We start from the raw sequence: 17,232 nt of genomic DNA, 5'->3' as shown, positions 1-17,232 counted from the left end.
TCCTTTTTAATGTTTTTGTTAAACACCTGATGCACACGATTTTAAAAGATTCATTCACTTGAAGATCACCAGGCTAGACTAGATTCGTTTCCATGGTTCTGTCATCTGTGGATTTTAATGTGGCACCCATTGATCATTATTGGTTCAAGATTGCGTGGCTTAAATTTAATATGCATGATTCACTTTCTAAATTTAATTTTAATGATCCAAAATTAAATTTTTTATTTTTTAAGTTATAACTTCATCTTTTAAATTTTGATTGTTACGTGACAAATTAAATTAAAATTTATCCTGTCCAATTCTTTTATTACTTTCAAGATTTTAGGGTTTATAGAGGTGTCTATGTATAGTGGTTTAATAACAGCAATAATTATTAAAATAATTAATAACTAATTTATTTATTTTTTTAAATATAAGGCCACAATGAAAATCATGCACGTAAACCAAGATCAAGTCATGTTAGAGGATATAAGACTTTTACAATACACAAGCGAGATGCAAATAAAATAATATCAAAATTTTCACTCGAAGTCTCATGGGTTAAAAGATCGACACATCAATTAACTTCTCTGTAAATATGATTAAAAGTGATCTCCTAATCCCTTATGGTGAGATTTTTTATGTTTTTAATAACTATTGAGAGAGGGTGGTTATGAAAAAAGTTACAATCAATGAAAGAAAGAGTCTCCATAAAATTTAAATAGACGTTAAATCTGAAAATCTTAGCATTTTAGAGTTTTTCCAATATTCTTGTAAGTTCATTTACTGTGTTGAGTTGATAATTAAAATTTTTAAAGAAACCTTTAATTCATTTATCTTTGTCATACTTAATGATACCTTAAGGTTGATTGAACCATTACATGTCAAGTCTCACCTATCCAGTGTTTGGCGGATTCTGCCAAGCCTCATGTCATATCTTACGTTAGTTATGTTCAAAAGGTGGAGTTTGGATTGAAGTTTCATGTGGCTGATCATAACTAATTTATTTTATTATATGCACAACTCTACATGTTTCGGAGAAAGACCTGAAAAGTCAAAGAACTTAGTTGTGGAATTCTTTTTTGACCGAAATACACAGCATGAATTTTGACAAATATATTTTAAGGATTTGTTAGATGTAATCTTTATCTTTATTGCCATGATTAAGGCTATAAAAAAGGATATATATTATCAATTAAAGGATAGTATGGTGGGGAGAGATATAAAGAATCTGATACACATACAAGGAAATCAAAATCAAATAGTTTATTTATTTATTTATTTTTTTGAGCGAATAGTATATTTATTTTCTTAAAACAAAAGATAATGTATGCCCAAGTCTGCGTTTTGCAAGTTGCAAAGCGTGGTGGCGGATTGCGTCAAAACCCAAAACAAGAGAGAAAATCTAAAGTGTATATAGAAAGGGCGGTAAAATTCCCGGCTTCGCTGCAGCACGCGGGATCTGCAATCTTTTGTACATCGCACACAACAGAGGTAAGATGAGTAGGTAGAACCAACCTAGAGGCGTTCCTGCCTGCTGTATATTTCTCCTTTTTCGCTGTTTCCTTTCAACTCCTCGTCTCCCCTATTTTTCTTCCAAGTTTTTTACAAGCCTTTCCCCTTCTCTAAAGAAAAATATTTTACTGTTAACAATTAACAGATTTCAGCCCTTCCTCTTTTTTTTTTTTTTTTTGGGGGGGGTGTTTTTTCTGTCCTTCTTCCTTGGTTCTCTTTTCTCCCAGACGGGTCTCTCCCTGTAGCTTCAGCCCAACTCTGAATCTCTCTACACCACGACGCTTCCTCCTCCCTTCCTTTCTCATTCTTACATATCTATCTTCGCCTGTCTCCCCACTATTTTATTAACCATAATCTCGTCAACATTTTCAGGTCAAAACGCGCACCAGTCCCAGAACTTGGACCATCCTTGGCTGATCATCGGCCTCTATTTTTTTTTTTAACTGCGTAATCCCTGGATAATATCAACTCTCTTTCAAGATCGGATAATAATCTAATACTCTCTGATTGTTGCACCTTAGACAACCACGTTGGAGTTGGTTCCTGGACATCCGGAAGTTATCTTTAGGCCGTAAGAATTGAATTTCTGTGTCTGACAGTCATCCCAATTACATGAGAACCCGTTATTGATTTGTGGAGAATTGCTGATTTTTCATTTTTGGATCTAGCCTAAGCGGGATTGATCCGCCTCGTGAGTTTTGTGGGGTAACCATGAAGTCCGGGTCACTGGAATACTGGAGGAATTACTTTCGAACTGCAAATTCTGATATATTCGATATAATTGACCACGCGATCATGGTGGCGGTTTGGGATTGTCCGAAGGAATTTAGATTACGAAGAGACGGAATTGCGGAACGTTTGTTTTCTTCTAGATTGACCCGTTGTGTGGGGTGTGATCGATTGGAGTTGGCGGTATCTGGTGATGACGAGGAAGATGGAGGTTGTAAGAGTGGTTTTGATCGAGATGCTACTGAATTAGAAGCAGGAGCTAGTAAAGAGAGCAAGGTCAATAGTAGCAGAGACGATCATGGAGAGATGGACAGGAACAAAGTTAGTACTTTTAGTTTTGGAGAAGCTGAGGCATTGACTGATGAGATTGAAGAAGAGTCTCAGATGGTTGAGGAGGTTATGAGGATCAAAGACATTCTCCATAACAGCAAGGAAGAGGTATATCCTCTTTTCTTGAAATTGTCTGTGTTCAACCCTTTCCGGATTAGCTATCTGTCCGTAATTTGTTGTTAATCTCCTGAGTCAATACCTGCTTCTTTGTGTTACAATTTATTCTGGAAGTTTGATGATATTTGACTATAGAAGGTGGGTTCTGGTAGACAATTTCAAAGAAAAACTGTTCCTTAAGATATATTTTGTTCTTCATCTCCCCGGTCCGTCATTCATGGTGCTTTCTTTTATTTTACAACAGCCTGATTCAGTACTATTTGAGTCATTGAGGAGGCTCCAGCTGCTAGCACTGAACGTGGATCTTCTTAAGGTTTGAATTGAATCGTCCATTAGTCTTTTAATGAGCCTGCCATGTTTCTCGTGCTTCCTGGCTTCATGTGTTTGCCTCTCTTCAGCCCTTTGCCATGTCCTTTAATGGTTTGAATCCAACTTTTCCAGGGAACTGAAATTGGAAAGGCTGTCAATCCTCTCCGGAAGCATGGATCAAAGGAGATCCGTCAACTTGCACGAACTCTTATTGAGTATGAACCAATTCTCTGATGCCTGTTTGCCATGCATACATTCTTTGCTTGTTCTGTCCGGTGAAAGAAAAATGAGCCTTCTGTCTCCTGCTACATGTTATTTCATTGGAATCTGTTGATGCAAGATCTTTCTCTCTATTCTTGTGTGATCTTATCTGTGAACTTGAATGTAGGTCTGAGTACTCCATCAATACGTTTGACTTTAATTTGTTCTGTCGACCTGTCTGTTTTTTCTTCATCGTCATGATCTTATTTCCAAGATCGATCATCCTCAGCTAATACTAACAAATTGATATTACTATTAATGTGATGACTTCTCGTTTGATATATTTATTACAAAACTGTGCATCTTTCTTAGTTGTTTGAGTCCTTTGTGTTCAATGGCAGTACTTGAATAGTTTGATGAGACTGTGTGGCAAATGATTTATAACCGAAGTTAATTCCATTTAAAGCATGCTTATGCTCGGACATCACTGCTGTACAATAGCGTATCATCATTCATTCATTATTTTGATTTAAATTCGTGTGGGAAATCTGTTTTATTTGGTTAGTTACATAGTAGACGACACACTACACATTCTAAGCATAGTTTTGAATGGCAGTGGCTGGAAAGAAATGGTAGATGAATGGGTCAAGTCCACGGCAGCTATAGCAGGTAAAACTTTCTATCTGCATTCATAATACAGTCATCAAGATATTCTGACTACTCTCACCCTCTCTAAAATCAGCTGATATTTGATATTGGACTTTAACTCATGATTCCTAGGTTCAGCAGAAGGAACCCCAGATTCAGTTAATCCATCAGTGGTTGATGAAGAGGAAGGGCTTCCTTCACCTCCAATGGATGAAGGGGCTTTCCTTGCAGCTCCAACTGGTCCAATAGAACTCTCACAGGTATTTAACTATACCATGCCCCCTTTTAATGCAGGGTTTGATAGCTAAAAACTGACCCCTCTCTTGTCTTGGTGGATGTCACTTACTTGGATTATGCGAAGTTCTTTGATGGCATGGATGATGATGGAAGTGAGTTGAATTGCCTTAGCTTATGCTTATTCTAGCTGCTTTCTTAATTAGGTTCTTATTATTGGGGAATTTTGTTTCAGATTTTCGACAAAGTGGGGAATTCATGAAGACTCGCGAACATATCAGAAAACCATCTATGGACAGTCAAAACGTTGCAAAGAGAAAACCACAGGCTTCCAGAGAGGCCAATGAGAGTAAATGTCACCAAATGAAGAAAAATGAGGTTGCTGCGAGACAAAGTAAACCGGTCTGCACTGATGCTGGCCCTGGGAGGCCACCAAAATCCAGCTTGCAGCAAAAAAGCAACACAGTACCAAAGATGCAGCAGAAACAAGAGAAGAGTGCTATCCCGAAGAGGCCTCTTGTTACTGAGCAAGATGTAAGGAAGAATATCTTTATGCTCCTATTTGTTCATTCCTGAGTTTTGTCTAACCTTATATATTGGTTGTCAGAAATTCAAGTGTTCAGATGACGTTTCAGTCCAAGTGAAACTAGAAGCAACTAAGAGGAAACTTCAGGAGTCTTACCAACAAGCTGAAAATGGTACGTGATTTCTTCTCTGATATCAACGTCTGCTTTTATGTATGCTCACTTTCAATTTTTAGAGTTCAAACGGTCAAGTGACTTCTATGAATCCTGAGATTTGAGTTTAAAATATGCAGAATTCAAAGCTTGAGTCCTGACTTGTTATGATTCATGTGCTGGCGTGTTTACAGTTATGATATCAATTGCTGAAACATTTTTGTTTTATTTGCAGCCAAGAGGCAGCGAACGATACAGGTTATGGAGTTGCATGATCTTCCAAAGCAAGGGAACGGCCACCGAAATCCGCACTTCAAGTCTGGGAACCTCAACAAGCACTGGGCTCATGGACGAAGATAGAGATTTCTGTATGCAAGTAGAGGAGCTACGGTAGTTTTACAGAAGTTTGAATGCTACGACTAACTTGTTTGGCCATGATGAGGCCGGGACGGAAGCATGGTTTGCTTGCCCATCAACAATACCAAGCCCCTTCCGGGGCAATTTCTTAAGTCAAAAGACATTGAGTACATAGAAAATTTGTTCACCCACGATTGGTGAAGAGGGTCCTAACTGCGGCACTCAACTGTGAACTTGTTTCTACAATCATTGTCTATATAGAAATCTCGTTGAATCCACTCTTCAATTTTATCGTCTTAATTTGTCATAAACTCAGTGGTCTTCCACTCTCATAATAGTTTTGTGCCCATTATTTACCTCTTTTCTAGCCTTTGCTTTGACGAATTAAGCTGGTTAATGTAAACCAAAAATCCATATAGTTATACCATCACTTGTCTGGATATTGTTACGTTACGGCCTAAGAAAAGGGGTCTGAAATATTATTATATAGAGGAGAGAAGACAAGCTAATTGTGTAAAGCAAAAGCAATTTCTGAAAGAAATGGGGCGGTGACAACGACTCAGGAGAAGGAATCTGGTGTTAATAAAATGAAATGAACTCATACGGTGCAAGTTAAACAGAATGTTATATTATATATATATATATATATATATATAGTCGGGACTTGTGGCAGAATTTGACGTTGCAAGAGTGAATTTAAAGATATTGTCGCTTGGCATCAAAGATGGGAATATGTAATATCTTAGGCTGAGATTCGAACTTTGGAGGCCTTCAACTTTCTGGGATGCATTTTTAGGACTCATTTTCCTTGAGATGTGTAGCTTTGTTTTTTTTTTTTTTTGGGGTGAGTATGTGAAAAGCATAAAGGCTTGAGACAGGAGTGACCTAATGACCTTATATGCAAGGGACTGGACATTGGATAGAGTCCAATTTGAATGGTATCAACCAGTGTTTTGAAATTCAGACCAGACATCAAATCGAAAAGGGCATCAGGTCACAATTTTTATGGTTCAACTGGTTAGATAGACAGTAGAAACAGTAACATAAAAACTAAATAAAAAATAATATTTATATACACAAATATACATAAAATATTAATTTGTCGATGGTGTTTGGGATCTCGATGTTGAAGGCTAGATGCTTGGATCACTACAGCTGGAGATAAAAGCATGTCAACACAAGCTTGCAGTCTCAAAGGAAAACGCTGGAGCTAAAGGCACACCATCATGTCATGATTCAAGAGCTTTTGATCTCGATATCAAAGGCTAGATCGCTAGAGTTAGAGGTAGAGGTTGGAGGAGAAGTTAAAGATTAAGCCTAGGCCATGGAAGAGAGATCAAAGATTAAAGAAGAGAAGATAAAAGAGAATCAGAGATTAGAAAAGAGAAATCATAAATCTGAATGACTTAACCTAAATTTCTTCTTCTTTTTTTTTTCTTTGAACCGGGTTGACCCACTCTGGTTTCTAAATCAAAGTCGATTCTCTTAAAATTGGCCAGGTCAACCTGATTCAAATGTCAAATTAATTTAATTAGTTGGACCAAACCTTTTTGTTTAGCCTGTGGCATTCAGACAAGTTAGACCATCTGGTCCGATCCGAGTTTCATATCACTAGTGTCAACAAACACACAGTATACTAGGAAGAATAAGGGCAGTACACGTCAGAGTTAGAAGGCTATTTTTTTTTCCTTTTTATTGGTTTTATGGACTGATAATCATATCCAGTGGGAGCGTGAATTATTTTGGTCAAATACAGAAAATGATTTAGTCATTAACAGTTACAGTAACAATATTTATAACTTTCTGTTTTGACAGTAACGCTAATTGTTACCCTGTAAGGGTAAAAAGAAATGGAGATGCCTGTAATTCCTGCTTTTTCCTGACACAGTCTACATTTCAATCAGGACCTTAATTGTCATCGGAGTAAAAATAGAAAAAATGCTGAGCATATGAAATATGCAGGATGCGAAATGAGTCCAGGTGTGAAACGAAATAATGAGGGCAGAGCACAATGTTGTTTTTTAAATTATATTATCATGATAGAATAATAATAATAATAGAAAAAGGTGGGTGCACACTGCACAGAAGAGGCCAGGGGAAGTGCATTTTCTGGCAAAGTGGAAGAATCTATCAATGGCCACTACGGTGAATTGTGGAGCTCCCAGATTTGCTGTCCCTTGTTCTTCTCTCCCTTTTGAAAGCCACATCTTTTCATTCAATCCTCTCTCTTTGCCCCATCTTTCATCCTTCATTTACACTTCTGCATGACCAGTATATTAATTTTTTAAAAATAAAACATCATATCAAGAACGGCAGACAAAAGATTGTCAATATTTTAAAAAACATAAATACCAATTTCATACACAACTAATCGCACTCCTTGAAAATGATTTTGAAAATCATGAATAATTCAACGTCTTATCTTGTTACAGAGGAAAGAAAAGGGGAAAATGAAAAGGGACCTCACTTTCCAATGGCATTTGTAATGAGATAGGAGGACAAGGCACGTGGCAGAGGGATTGATCTTATCTTGTGAACGAGAAGGAACCCACTCACAGTGACAACCCAAACGAAACATTAACTAAAGAGTGAAGATTTGGAGAAATTTGGGTCACACGAGCAAGCAATGACCCAAGCATTTTAGAATTATTGCGTCGGTAGAGTAATATGTAAGGTACCATTTCCTGTAATTCAAAAATTCCATTTCTACGTAAGGTTCTTTCCTTTTACTCTTTTTTTTTTTTGGGTAATTTTTAATTTCTGATTTTGGATGCTTGAGAACTGTTGGTCAAAGTGTGGGAAGGTGAGAAAAGAATCAAGCCCCACCTAATTAATTAGGCTCCCATGTTCTTCACCTGCATTTAGTCATTTAATTCATTAATGGTTAACAATTAATAAAAAATAGTGCATGCCACTATCCATTAACCACTTCATAATTGGTGTCCCATTTTAAGTAGATGAAATAATTTCCTTATCTTTTCCATTCTTTACCTACTAAGCTTGCCACCTACACTTTCATTATTGGTTGGACTACAATCTAAGGAATACTATAGTGCAGCTGAATTGTGGATCTCTCTCTCTCTCTCTCTACCTGCAGATTTATAACAACTACACCTCTTTGAATCAAATCTCACCTCTAATAAATTTTAGGATAACTGACTTTTTCAATCCAATCCATATAATGTCTTTTTTAAGAATTAGAGGAAATGCATCTCAAGTACACTAATTAGTAGGTATGAGAGGATGCATGTCTAATCCACAAGGATAAATGATTGATTTACTCATTTATTTTTATTTAATAGAGTGTTTTACTTTAAATTAAATATTAAGTGATTTATTTTTTAAGGACACTTTTTTTTTTAAGAAGGCAATAACTATATATTGAAACACTAAAAATATTTTACATATTTCAACATTTAACATCTAAAAAATGCTTTATATTTTTTAACAGAGGGAGTATTAATTATTAATTATCAATAAAATATATAATCTCAAGTAATAAATATTTTAAATTTTTGATACAAATAATAAAATTTTCTAATTACACTGGATACTGATTCATTAGATGCTAGCCCTCGCATTAAACGCAAATTGGGGGGGGGGGGGGGGGGGCGCAATATTGGAGCGAGCAAACTGAGATCTCAATAAAAATAAAAAATGGATGATGGGTTGGTGCAGAAATCGATCTAATTACAAATAATAGAGTCAACGTTTAAAGCTGCATTTTTTAATATGGTGTATTTTTTATGTGGTTTTTTATTATATATTGATGACATGGAGTTAATTTGTTAGAAAGTTATATACAACTTTTTTTTTTTATAAGTTTGAACTTTTAATCTCTCCAAGTCTTGTTATTACTCCCTACATATAGTATCAGGTATTTACGCATAGTATCAAGTATTTACGCGCGCACCTAGGTATGCATGTATATAGTTTAATGATTTTTTTTACGGGTCAAAGGGCAAAAATATTACTGCACTTTCATCCACTTAAAAAAAATGAGTATTCTTGGGAAAAAAAGTTGATAAGTATTTTTATTCTTTAATTTTTTATTGGTTTGAAATTTGATAAGTAAAAATGGTGATCACAATATTGTTCACGGGACAAGAACCAATTGTTGCTGCTAGACCCCGAGAGAATAGATGTGTGGGATGCTGAAGGTGACAGCCACAGGGGCGAATTTAGATAAAAAGAAAAGGGACAAAGGTGCAAATTTAATCATAATTTTTTTTTTTCAAGGAGCACCTATCATTTTGTTTATGAGATGGTATAAAATAATAAATCATTAACTATTTTAAAACGTAGCTTTGGATATTCTACCGTCCATTTGTTGTTAACGTTGATTATTCATTTATTCGAAGCTAGTATGATTCAAGGATGGCAATCATAAAGCACTCGCCTTTCATTCTGTTACTAAATTTTCATTCTCTTTGGTCCAATCAGACAACCACCTCCGCCATCAAACATGTCCGACACACTGCGCAATCTGACTCCAACGAAATCCTCATCGGAGAATAGCTGATCCACTCCATTAACTCCGATGCCATAATCGTCGGTGTCAAATTCTAATGCAGTCACTTGTTTCATACCTTCCGCCAACTAGCATAGAAATTGCATTCAAAGAAGTTTTGGAGTGAAATTTGAGGTTCCCAAATTTAGGAGCAAGGTCTTCTTACCTCGGGCACTTTCTGGCTTCTACTTTGGTATGTCAAACCTATAGATCAGACAAGAAGATGGGGTATATATTAGTGAAGGAGAGATGATTTTGGCCATTTACCACGAAGGATGAGAGAGGTGATGAGGTGGACGAATGAATTCATTTCTTCATGCCAGGTGGGTATTATTTAGTCAAAGCATTCTCTACCCCAACGTCGGTTAATGGCAAATAGACAATGCCATGATAATTTATTTTGCACTATTTTATAATATAAAATATTAAATATTTTTAAAAAATAATTTATAATTAAATTTGTATCTTTATCTAAAGAAAAATAATACTCCCTTCTCTCATAAATGTATGAGCTAGTTGACGAATTTAAATTTACAATAAAGTAATCTAGTAAGTCTTTTAAATTTATAATAGAGTTAAATTACAAATTTATTTTGGATGCCTTTAAAAATTCATATAATTTTTAAACACATTTTATAAAATATTTCTCTCACATTCTTAAAATTCATATGATTTTTCTTCGAGATAACAAAAGAGCAAAACAATCCAACTAGGTGAGCCCCACACGTCGATGCCAAGTAAGCTAGATACTTTTCAAACATTGACATGTGTTTTAAAAATATATTTACAAACTATAAAATGTAAAATTTATTAAGAATTAAGAATTAAGAATTATATTATAGCTTGTGAAAACTCATCCCTGCCCATCTAATTACGAAAAGTTCAACCAATTATTAATAACATTGAATTAAATTTTTCCTTCGTCGCATGGAACCTAATTACCTAAAGAATGACCCACCCTAATTACAATTTATGTATCGTGTAGCTTTTAATTTTATGTACTCTCTCTATTCAAAATTATAAGATATTTTTAATTAAATCTCACTCTCAATAAAGTAATTATCTATTTTTAAACTAACCTTATTTTTTCATATTTACCTATATTAAACACTCTATAATAAATATAAAGTCATTCATTAATAGAGGCATTTAAAAAAAAAAAAAGACAATGATTACACCTTAAAAGACTAAAAAATAACTTATATTTTTTAATATTTAATCCTTTAAAAAATATTTTATATTTTTTGATGGAAAAAGTATGTTGATATTGATGGTTAAAAACTTAAAATCAGAAATCAAGGCTTCTTTTTCTGAGGGGGCACAAGCCATCTATTTTTTTCCTCACTGGGTCCATCACCTGCCTAGGCCCTAAGGTTTGGGCCCAAGAGTTAATACGATTGTGTGCCCCATGCCAGACCCAGCTCATCTGAAATCTGATTCACCCGATGTTGTAAACGAGAATGTAAGCCAGATCCAGGTGAAGACTCGAGTGCGGAGAAACAAACGATTCTCTCAATTTAATAATATTGACACCCCACAACCATAGCATTTTGAAATATCCAAAATTTAAAAGCCGTGCACAAGAATGGCAAAACATCATTGGAAACACGATCCAACGTTCCAGAGAAACAGCAAATAAAGCCAATGTGGAACAAACATAAAAGCAATGCATTACTACTCTCAGCACTCTACCCAAACCCCGCCATCACTACAATTAGAACTTCCATTGCGCGAATATCTTATAACTTGGAGAAAGAGTCCGCGACTTCCATCACTCTACCCAAATCATGCTCACTCTCACCAGCTTCCCTCAAACCAAAGCTAACTACATTCTTCTGGTAGAAGTAGGATAGACGACATACTAAGGCATCATATTGCGCAGTGCAACAAGTAGAGGATATATCAGCCTAGCACTTTATTTAGCTCCCCTTCACAGAGGCTCGCCCATATCCTCTTCCTCTTCTTCGTATTCGCCTTCGTCCTCTGCAGTGGCATCCTGATACTGCTGATATTCGGACACAAGGTCATTCATATTGCTCTCCGCTTCTGTGAATTCCATTTCATCCATACCTTCCCCAGTGTACCAGTGCAAGAAAGCTTTCCTCCTATACATGGCAGTAAACTGTTCACTCACCCTCCTGAACATTTCCTGAATGGAAGTTGAGTTCCCAATGAAGGTGGACGCCATGGATAGCCCCCTAGGTGGGATATCACAGACACTTGACTTCACATTATTCGGGATCCACTCAACAAAGTATGAAGAATTCTTGTTTTGGACATTAATCATCTGCTCATCTACTTCTTTGGTGCTCATCTTTCCCCTGAACATGGCTGATGCTGTAAGGTAGCGTCCGTGCCGGGGATCAGCAGCACACATCATGTTTTTGGCATCCCACATTTGCTGAGTCAGCTCTGGAACTGTTAATGCACGGTATTGCTGGGACCCACGGGAGGTCAGGGGAGCAAACCCGACCATGAAGAAATGAAGACGAGGGAAGGGGATGAGATTCACTGCAAGTTTCCGAAGGTCGGAGTTGAGTTGACCGGGGAATCTGAGACAGCAAGTGACCCCACTCATGGTTGCAGAAATCAGGTGGTTCAGATCACCAACTGCAACAAACCATTACACATTTTGAGCCATTACAGTCCCATAGAAAAAAAGAATATAAACAGATGGCCCAACCATAGAATTATGACATTCAGAGCTAAAATAGTAAGGCGCCACAATCAACAGAACAAGCAAAAGAGTACATAAATTAGACATTATTGAAGCCATAACAGCTAGATTGATCGATTCTGAATTATAGTCCAGAAAGTTAAATTTCTTAATCACAATCCGGATTATAATTTTTCATTTATTTATGACCATGACAACCCCTAAAGAATTCATGTATTCATCTTTTTACATGACCAGAATACATCACAAATTAAAGAAATCGCACTAGACAATGTATAAGACTGCTTTGCATCTACATCATATGCTTGACATAAAATTTTAAATATAACTATCCGCAAATATTAATTGACGCTGAGTGACTTGAAATCTACCAAATTAGCAGCTTATTACCGTTCTAATCAATAGAAGAAAAACATATAAGGAATTAAGGATCCCTCAATTAATACATAATTTGAGGAGATAAATAAAGCAAGCACAAGACAGACTGCATATAAAATTTTGCATTGGTATCTCATACTCACAGCTGGGCGTTGTCAATTTAAGAGTCCGAAAGCAAATATCATATAGAGCTTCATTATCCAGAACCATGCACTCATCTGCATTTTCAACCAGCTGATGAACTGAGAGAGTGGCATTGTAAGGCTCAACAACTGTATCTGACACCTTAGGTGAAGGAAACACGGAGAAGGTGAGCATCATTCTATCAGGGTACTCCTCCCGGACCTTAGAAATTAGCAGGGTACCCATCCCAGAGCCAGTCCCACCACCCAGCGAGTGGCACACTTGAAATCCTGCAACAGGGGATAAATCCTGTTAAATAATCCTCTAATATTAGTTATTTACAAAGCTTCATGGACTTTCAAGATAGTAAATAATTTAAATTTAAAATAATTTCTTAAAAACTCTTATTTTACTGTCAAAAGTAAGCATTCCAACCCTTGGAATGTGAACAAACTTGTCTAGAAGAATAAGGATTCAATCATTGTCCATGAATACCGGAAAAAAAAAGAGAGAGAATTACTCCATTTTCTTGTCCATCTCAAAAAGCAACTTGAACAATCCAATGTTAAAGTGCCTTGGGGACATCCAAAGTTCTTTATAACAATGACTAACGAAGAGGAATATACTCCAGATAATTTGACGCATACTTTCATTTTCAATTGACTTAATTAGAAAATTTAGCGTTCTCAACTATTAGAAATCGTTATTATAGAAGCTGTAATTGTCATTTATACCAAGTGGAAGTATCTAACATGCACCGACATGAAGAAAGTTTATGCAAATGATACCTTGAAGGCAATCACAGTTCTCAGCCTCCTTCCTTACAACATCAAGAACTGCATCTATAAGCTCTGCACCCTCTGTGTAATGTCCCTTTGCCCAGTTGTTTCCAGCACCAGATTGGCCAAAAACAAAGTTATCAGGGCGAAAGATCTGGCCATAAGGACCAGTGCGTACACTGTCCATAGTACCAGGCTCCAGATCCATAAGCACTGCACGTGGAACAAACCTTCCACAAGAAGCTTCGTTGTAGTAGACATTCACGCGTTCCAGCTGCAGATCTGTATGTCCAATGTACCTTCCAGTCGGATCTATGCCATGCTCCTCGCAAACAACCTCCCAGAATTTGGAACCAATCTGGTTACCGCACTGTCCACCCTGAACGTGAAGGATCTCTCTCATTTTCCCTGTAATCAAATGAAAGACTTAAAATTCAACTTCATCAACAACTTCAGGATAACAAAATGTACCATAGCCATCAACAGTATACTTCAACAAGCCCAAAATTTCGATCAACGAGTGATTTGATAGCTCTCAAATGATCTTAACAGGATGTCCGAACAGAAAAGAAAATGATCGAGATACAATAAAAAGGCAAAATTCGCTGAACCAAATGGAATCACTGTCCTGCTTCGGTTCCAGCTTTAGAATCGACGAGAAATTTACAATGAAGATAAAGAAGGCAACATCCCAGTGTGTATGAGCTCACATCATGAGCAAGGAAAGCAAAGTAGCAAATTCTACGGAGACAAAGAAAATTGAGAAAGGATCAGATACTATATCAGAAATTCAGAATCACACATGGAATTATCGAACATAATTAAAAAAAAAAAACTGGGCATCCATGAGTAAAATAACGTAATTTCAAGCGCATCCGCAGTACAAAGTGTAGAAACACCGAAATGAAGCGATCACTCGCCTAACAGAACGAATACAATGCATAGGACAGAATAACTAGGGAACAAAACTGGCGCAGATTTGAGGGCAATGAGATAAATGCAATGGAAAAGATCGGTTGTAGAGAAGAAAAAAATACCTGGAATTGTGAAGAACAGAACGAGAGAATGGCGAGAAGTGGAGAGTAACGGGGAGGGATGGAGTGAGTGATATACTCGTGAAAGTGGACTACCCTGGTAAGATTTATATACTGCAGAGTGCAGAGTGAGATGGAGGAAGCAAGCGTGACCGGTTCTACAGTTCCCCGTCGTTTTAGTTTCTTTTTGAGTCAGAGACTGGACACCGTCCGATGGAGCACACGAACGGTGGAGATGGAGATCATTTGGAATGATTAGGTTTAAAATTGATCATGAGGACGAATGTGCCCTTATATTAAAAGACTGAACGGTCCTTTGACTCTAGGTCAGAGCCAAGATTAAGAATTTTCAGCACGAAGAATGTTCGGACACATCATGACGGGTGTCAGGGCCTCAGGGGTAGTAAGTTATTTCAACCCCTCCTCTACACGCGGAAATGCATTTACGTCAATAGTTTTTCAATGGTGAAGATAATTAATTAAATCAGTTAATGGTGCAATTATTAAATTAAATACTTTTTAATAAAAAGAAGAGTTTTGTGAGTATGCTTACGAGAGAAACGATGTATCGGTTTATCATAGCGTCATAATTATTGAGTAATGAAAATGAAAATGAGTGGCATAAAAGGATCGGAGAGTGTGGCGAAGAGTCGGCAGAATGGCTTTTGGAGAGAAGGAGAAGTATTACCTTAAAATTGCTGCTTCTGGTTTTTTTAAGGTGGCTACCTAACTCAACTTGGGTATATCCAGCTGTGCAACATCTGTTCAACATCAAATTACAGCAAGCCATTGCTAAATTCCAAACAAACAAAACTTAGAAATTAAATATCTTACATCTGCATTTTCTCGGTCTGTGCGTGTCATTCTTGCACAGGAGTCATGCTAATAATTTTTTGCATGGTTTCAATTTTATTGGATATCCCTGAAGGGACTTACGTATGCATTTTTACCTCTTATACCATTCTAATCTTATTAACTTGAAAATTGGTTTACAAAATTATATAAATATTTAAATTTAAACTTCACGGGCCAATCCCTGTATTTAAAACTGAAGTACTGCTTCAAGGAATGATTGGGTGTTGAGTTGTTGACTTTTTTATGAACAATATTAAAAGAAGAAAGAAACTGGCAGGATGCTTGAAGCCAAATTTTTGATGCAGGTCTGATGTCCCATCATGCATTGCCATCCCCATTCTTTTAAATTTCGATATCCTTTCGGCTGCTCATTCATTTAAAGGCCGTGTTTTGTGTTGGGTTTTGAGGACGAGGCGAGCAACGTAGCATATCATTAGCATCACTTGTTGTTTGACTACAGGATCTTAATCCATTATATATCCTGCCAAATTAAATAAAAATACTATGTTTGGCCTAAAAATATGGCATATTATATAGACATATTATTACAGAGCTAGATGCTCGATTCCCCTAAGGTCAGTGCAATTATACGCCATGTGTCTCTTCCATACGTTTGCATCGTCTTCAAGCCTCCAGCCAGCTTGGCTTTTGATGAACGCCCAGAATAATTCATTTGTTTTAGCAACCTAGGCAGTGATCTCGAGCATTATTATCAAACTTTTAAATTGACTCTTTAAATTTATTATTTTTATATTTTTAATTTATAAAATTATGTTCATGTATTCATAAATTTAAATTAAATAAAACTATTTGAATTTATTATTTTTACATTTAAAACTAATAAAATTATGTCAATCTACTTATAAACTCATTAAGCAAGATATATTATATAGAACTTAATTCATAGAAGTAGTAGAACCTAATTTAATAAAAAATTAGAACTAAAAAAATAAAAACTAATATTAATTAAAAAATGTCAAAAACAAGTTGCCTATTTTAAAGTTTATATATTGAGTATAATAATTTATGAATATAGATGAATTTAATTTTAATAATTTTTATTCAAAATATATTTAAGTTAAATTATAGTTATATTTTATATTTTAATTATTTTTTTGATCAATTGTATTTTAACTGTTTAATCATATACTTTTAAAGTATACTTATTAATAGAAGTAAATTCTTATAAATTTACAGTCTAAATCTATATTTTAAATTAACATTTATGTCACAAGTTTATTTAGACTCCTGAATTTAACAACCTTTGATTTTGAGTTCTTGACCTTACAATTAAATTTATCATTTTAATTTATAAGTGCTTTTAAAAAAAAAAAAACTTTGACCCGACCATAGACTGAAAGATGTGGTTCAATTGACAGGCCAAACGGAAAAAAAATGATACGAGCATGAGAAATGAAATTCCGATATTAAAAAATAAAAATATGTCTGGCAAATCTCAATTTGTGAACTTGGATTAAGCATATGGCTTGTGATCCAGCATTTTTCAGCCTTACAATAACATCATTTTACATTTTTCAACCCTAACATTGTTCCTTCGCTTCGAGTTTGTGGATCGAAATATTAAATTAAATATATACATTAAATGTAACACACCAAAAAAATTTTTTTTTAAATAATTTAACTCAACCATAGTTAGGTTACAGCCACCCAACACATTTTTATATCAATAATTTCAATATAAAATATTTTATAATTAACATTTCAGATAAATTTTTACCTCTCACATGCCATTAGGCTAAATCACATTTGTCCATCCTTA

The 17,232-nt window shown here is 35.6% G+C and overlaps 2 protein-coding genes and 1 pseudogene across 5 annotated transcripts; 1 reads left to right on the top strand and 2 right to left on the bottom strand.

The window, feature by feature from the left end:
- The first annotated feature begins 1,348 nt into the window (after nucleotides 1-1,348).
- LOC129304482 (probable mediator of RNA polymerase II transcription subunit 26b) lies at nucleotides 1,349-5,454 on the top strand. Of its 2 annotated transcripts, none has more exons than XM_054944159.1 (10): nucleotides 1,349-1,473; nucleotides 1,867-2,661; nucleotides 2,915-2,983; nucleotides 3,112-3,194; nucleotides 3,797-3,849; nucleotides 3,961-4,088; nucleotides 4,190-4,217; nucleotides 4,298-4,596; nucleotides 4,670-4,760; nucleotides 4,975-5,454. In XM_054944159.1, exons 2-10 carry the CDS (start codon nucleotides 2,206-2,208, stop codon nucleotides 5,097-5,099), a joined length of 1,332 nt encoding a protein of 443 aa, XP_054800134.1. In that variant the 5' UTR covers nucleotides 1,349-1,473; nucleotides 1,867-2,205; the 3' UTR covers nucleotides 5,100-5,454. The 2 variants fall into 2 exon arrangements, with proteins under 2 accessions (XP_054800134.1, XP_054800135.1); XM_054944160.1 differs by lacking the exon at nucleotides 1,349-1,473 and having other exon boundaries at nucleotides 1,514-2,065; nucleotides 2,163-2,661.
- A 5,642-nt stretch (nucleotides 5,455-11,096) lies between these two features.
- Nucleotides 11,097-14,753, bottom strand: LOC129307286 (tubulin beta-5 chain). 3 transcript variants are annotated; one of them, XM_054948211.1, is made up of 5 exons: nucleotides 14,601-14,684; nucleotides 14,055-14,304; nucleotides 13,573-13,971; nucleotides 12,805-13,074; nucleotides 11,097-12,216 (listed from the first exon to the last, which is right to left on the bottom strand). In XM_054948211.1, the coding sequence occupies exons 3-5, from the start codon at nucleotides 13,964-13,966 to the stop codon at nucleotides 11,537-11,539; spliced, it is 1,344 nt and encodes a 447-aa protein (XP_054804186.1). In that variant the 5' UTR covers nucleotides 13,967-13,971; nucleotides 14,055-14,304; nucleotides 14,601-14,684; the 3' UTR covers nucleotides 11,097-11,536. The 3 variants fall into 3 exon arrangements, with proteins under 3 accessions (XP_054804186.1, XP_054804187.1, XP_054804185.1); XM_054948212.1 differs by having other exon boundaries at nucleotides 14,231-14,304; nucleotides 14,601-14,672; XM_054948210.1 differs by lacking the exon at nucleotides 14,055-14,304 and having other exon boundaries at nucleotides 14,601-14,753.
- Nucleotides 14,754-15,420: 667 nt separating this feature from the next.
- Nucleotides 15,421-15,529, bottom strand: LOC129307533 (U6 spliceosomal RNA; annotated as a pseudogene).
- Nucleotides 15,530-17,232: the final 1,703 nt, after the last annotated feature.

Source organism: Prosopis cineraria, unplaced genomic scaffold (assembly GCF_029017545.1).
Source record: "Prosopis cineraria cultivar Desert tree isolate PC_DT_omini unplaced genomic scaffold, ASM2901754v1 PC3, whole genome shotgun sequence".
Taxonomy (NCBI): domain Eukaryota; kingdom Viridiplantae; phylum Streptophyta; class Magnoliopsida; order Fabales; family Fabaceae; genus Prosopis; species Prosopis cineraria.
The sequence above is the reverse complement of the archived record's forward strand: the minus strand, read 5'-3'. Positions and strand labels throughout refer to the sequence as shown.

What these genes read in the sequence shown, in the direction of transcription:
- LOC129304482 (XM_054944159.1), top strand. Translation starts at nt 2,206, where the DNA reads ATGAAGTCCGGGTCACTGGAATACTGGAGGAATTACTTTCGAACTGCA. An exon ending in TGAACGTGGATCTTCTTAAG is followed by an intron (nt 2,984 to 3,111) that starts GTTTGAATTGAA and finishes CAACTTTTCCAG; the next exon opens with GGAACTGAAATTGGAAAGGC. An exon ending in CTTGCACGAACTCTTATTGA is followed by an intron (nt 3,195 to 3,796) that starts GTATGAACCAAT and finishes TTTGAATGGCAG; the next exon opens with TGGCTGGAAAGAAATGGTAG.
- LOC129307286 (XM_054948210.1), bottom strand. Translation starts at nt 13,966, where the DNA reads ATGAGAGAGATCCTTCACGTTCAGGGTGGACAGTGCGGTAACCAGATT. An exon ending in GAACTGTGATTGCCTTCAAG is followed by an intron (nt 13,075 to 13,572) that starts GTATCATTTGCA and finishes CCCCTGTTGCAG; the next exon opens with GATTTCAAGTGTGCCACTCG. An exon ending in TAAATTGACAACGCCCAGCT is followed by an intron (nt 12,217 to 12,804) that starts GTGAGTATGAGA and finishes GGTTTGTTGCAG; the next exon opens with TTGGTGATCTGAACCACCTG.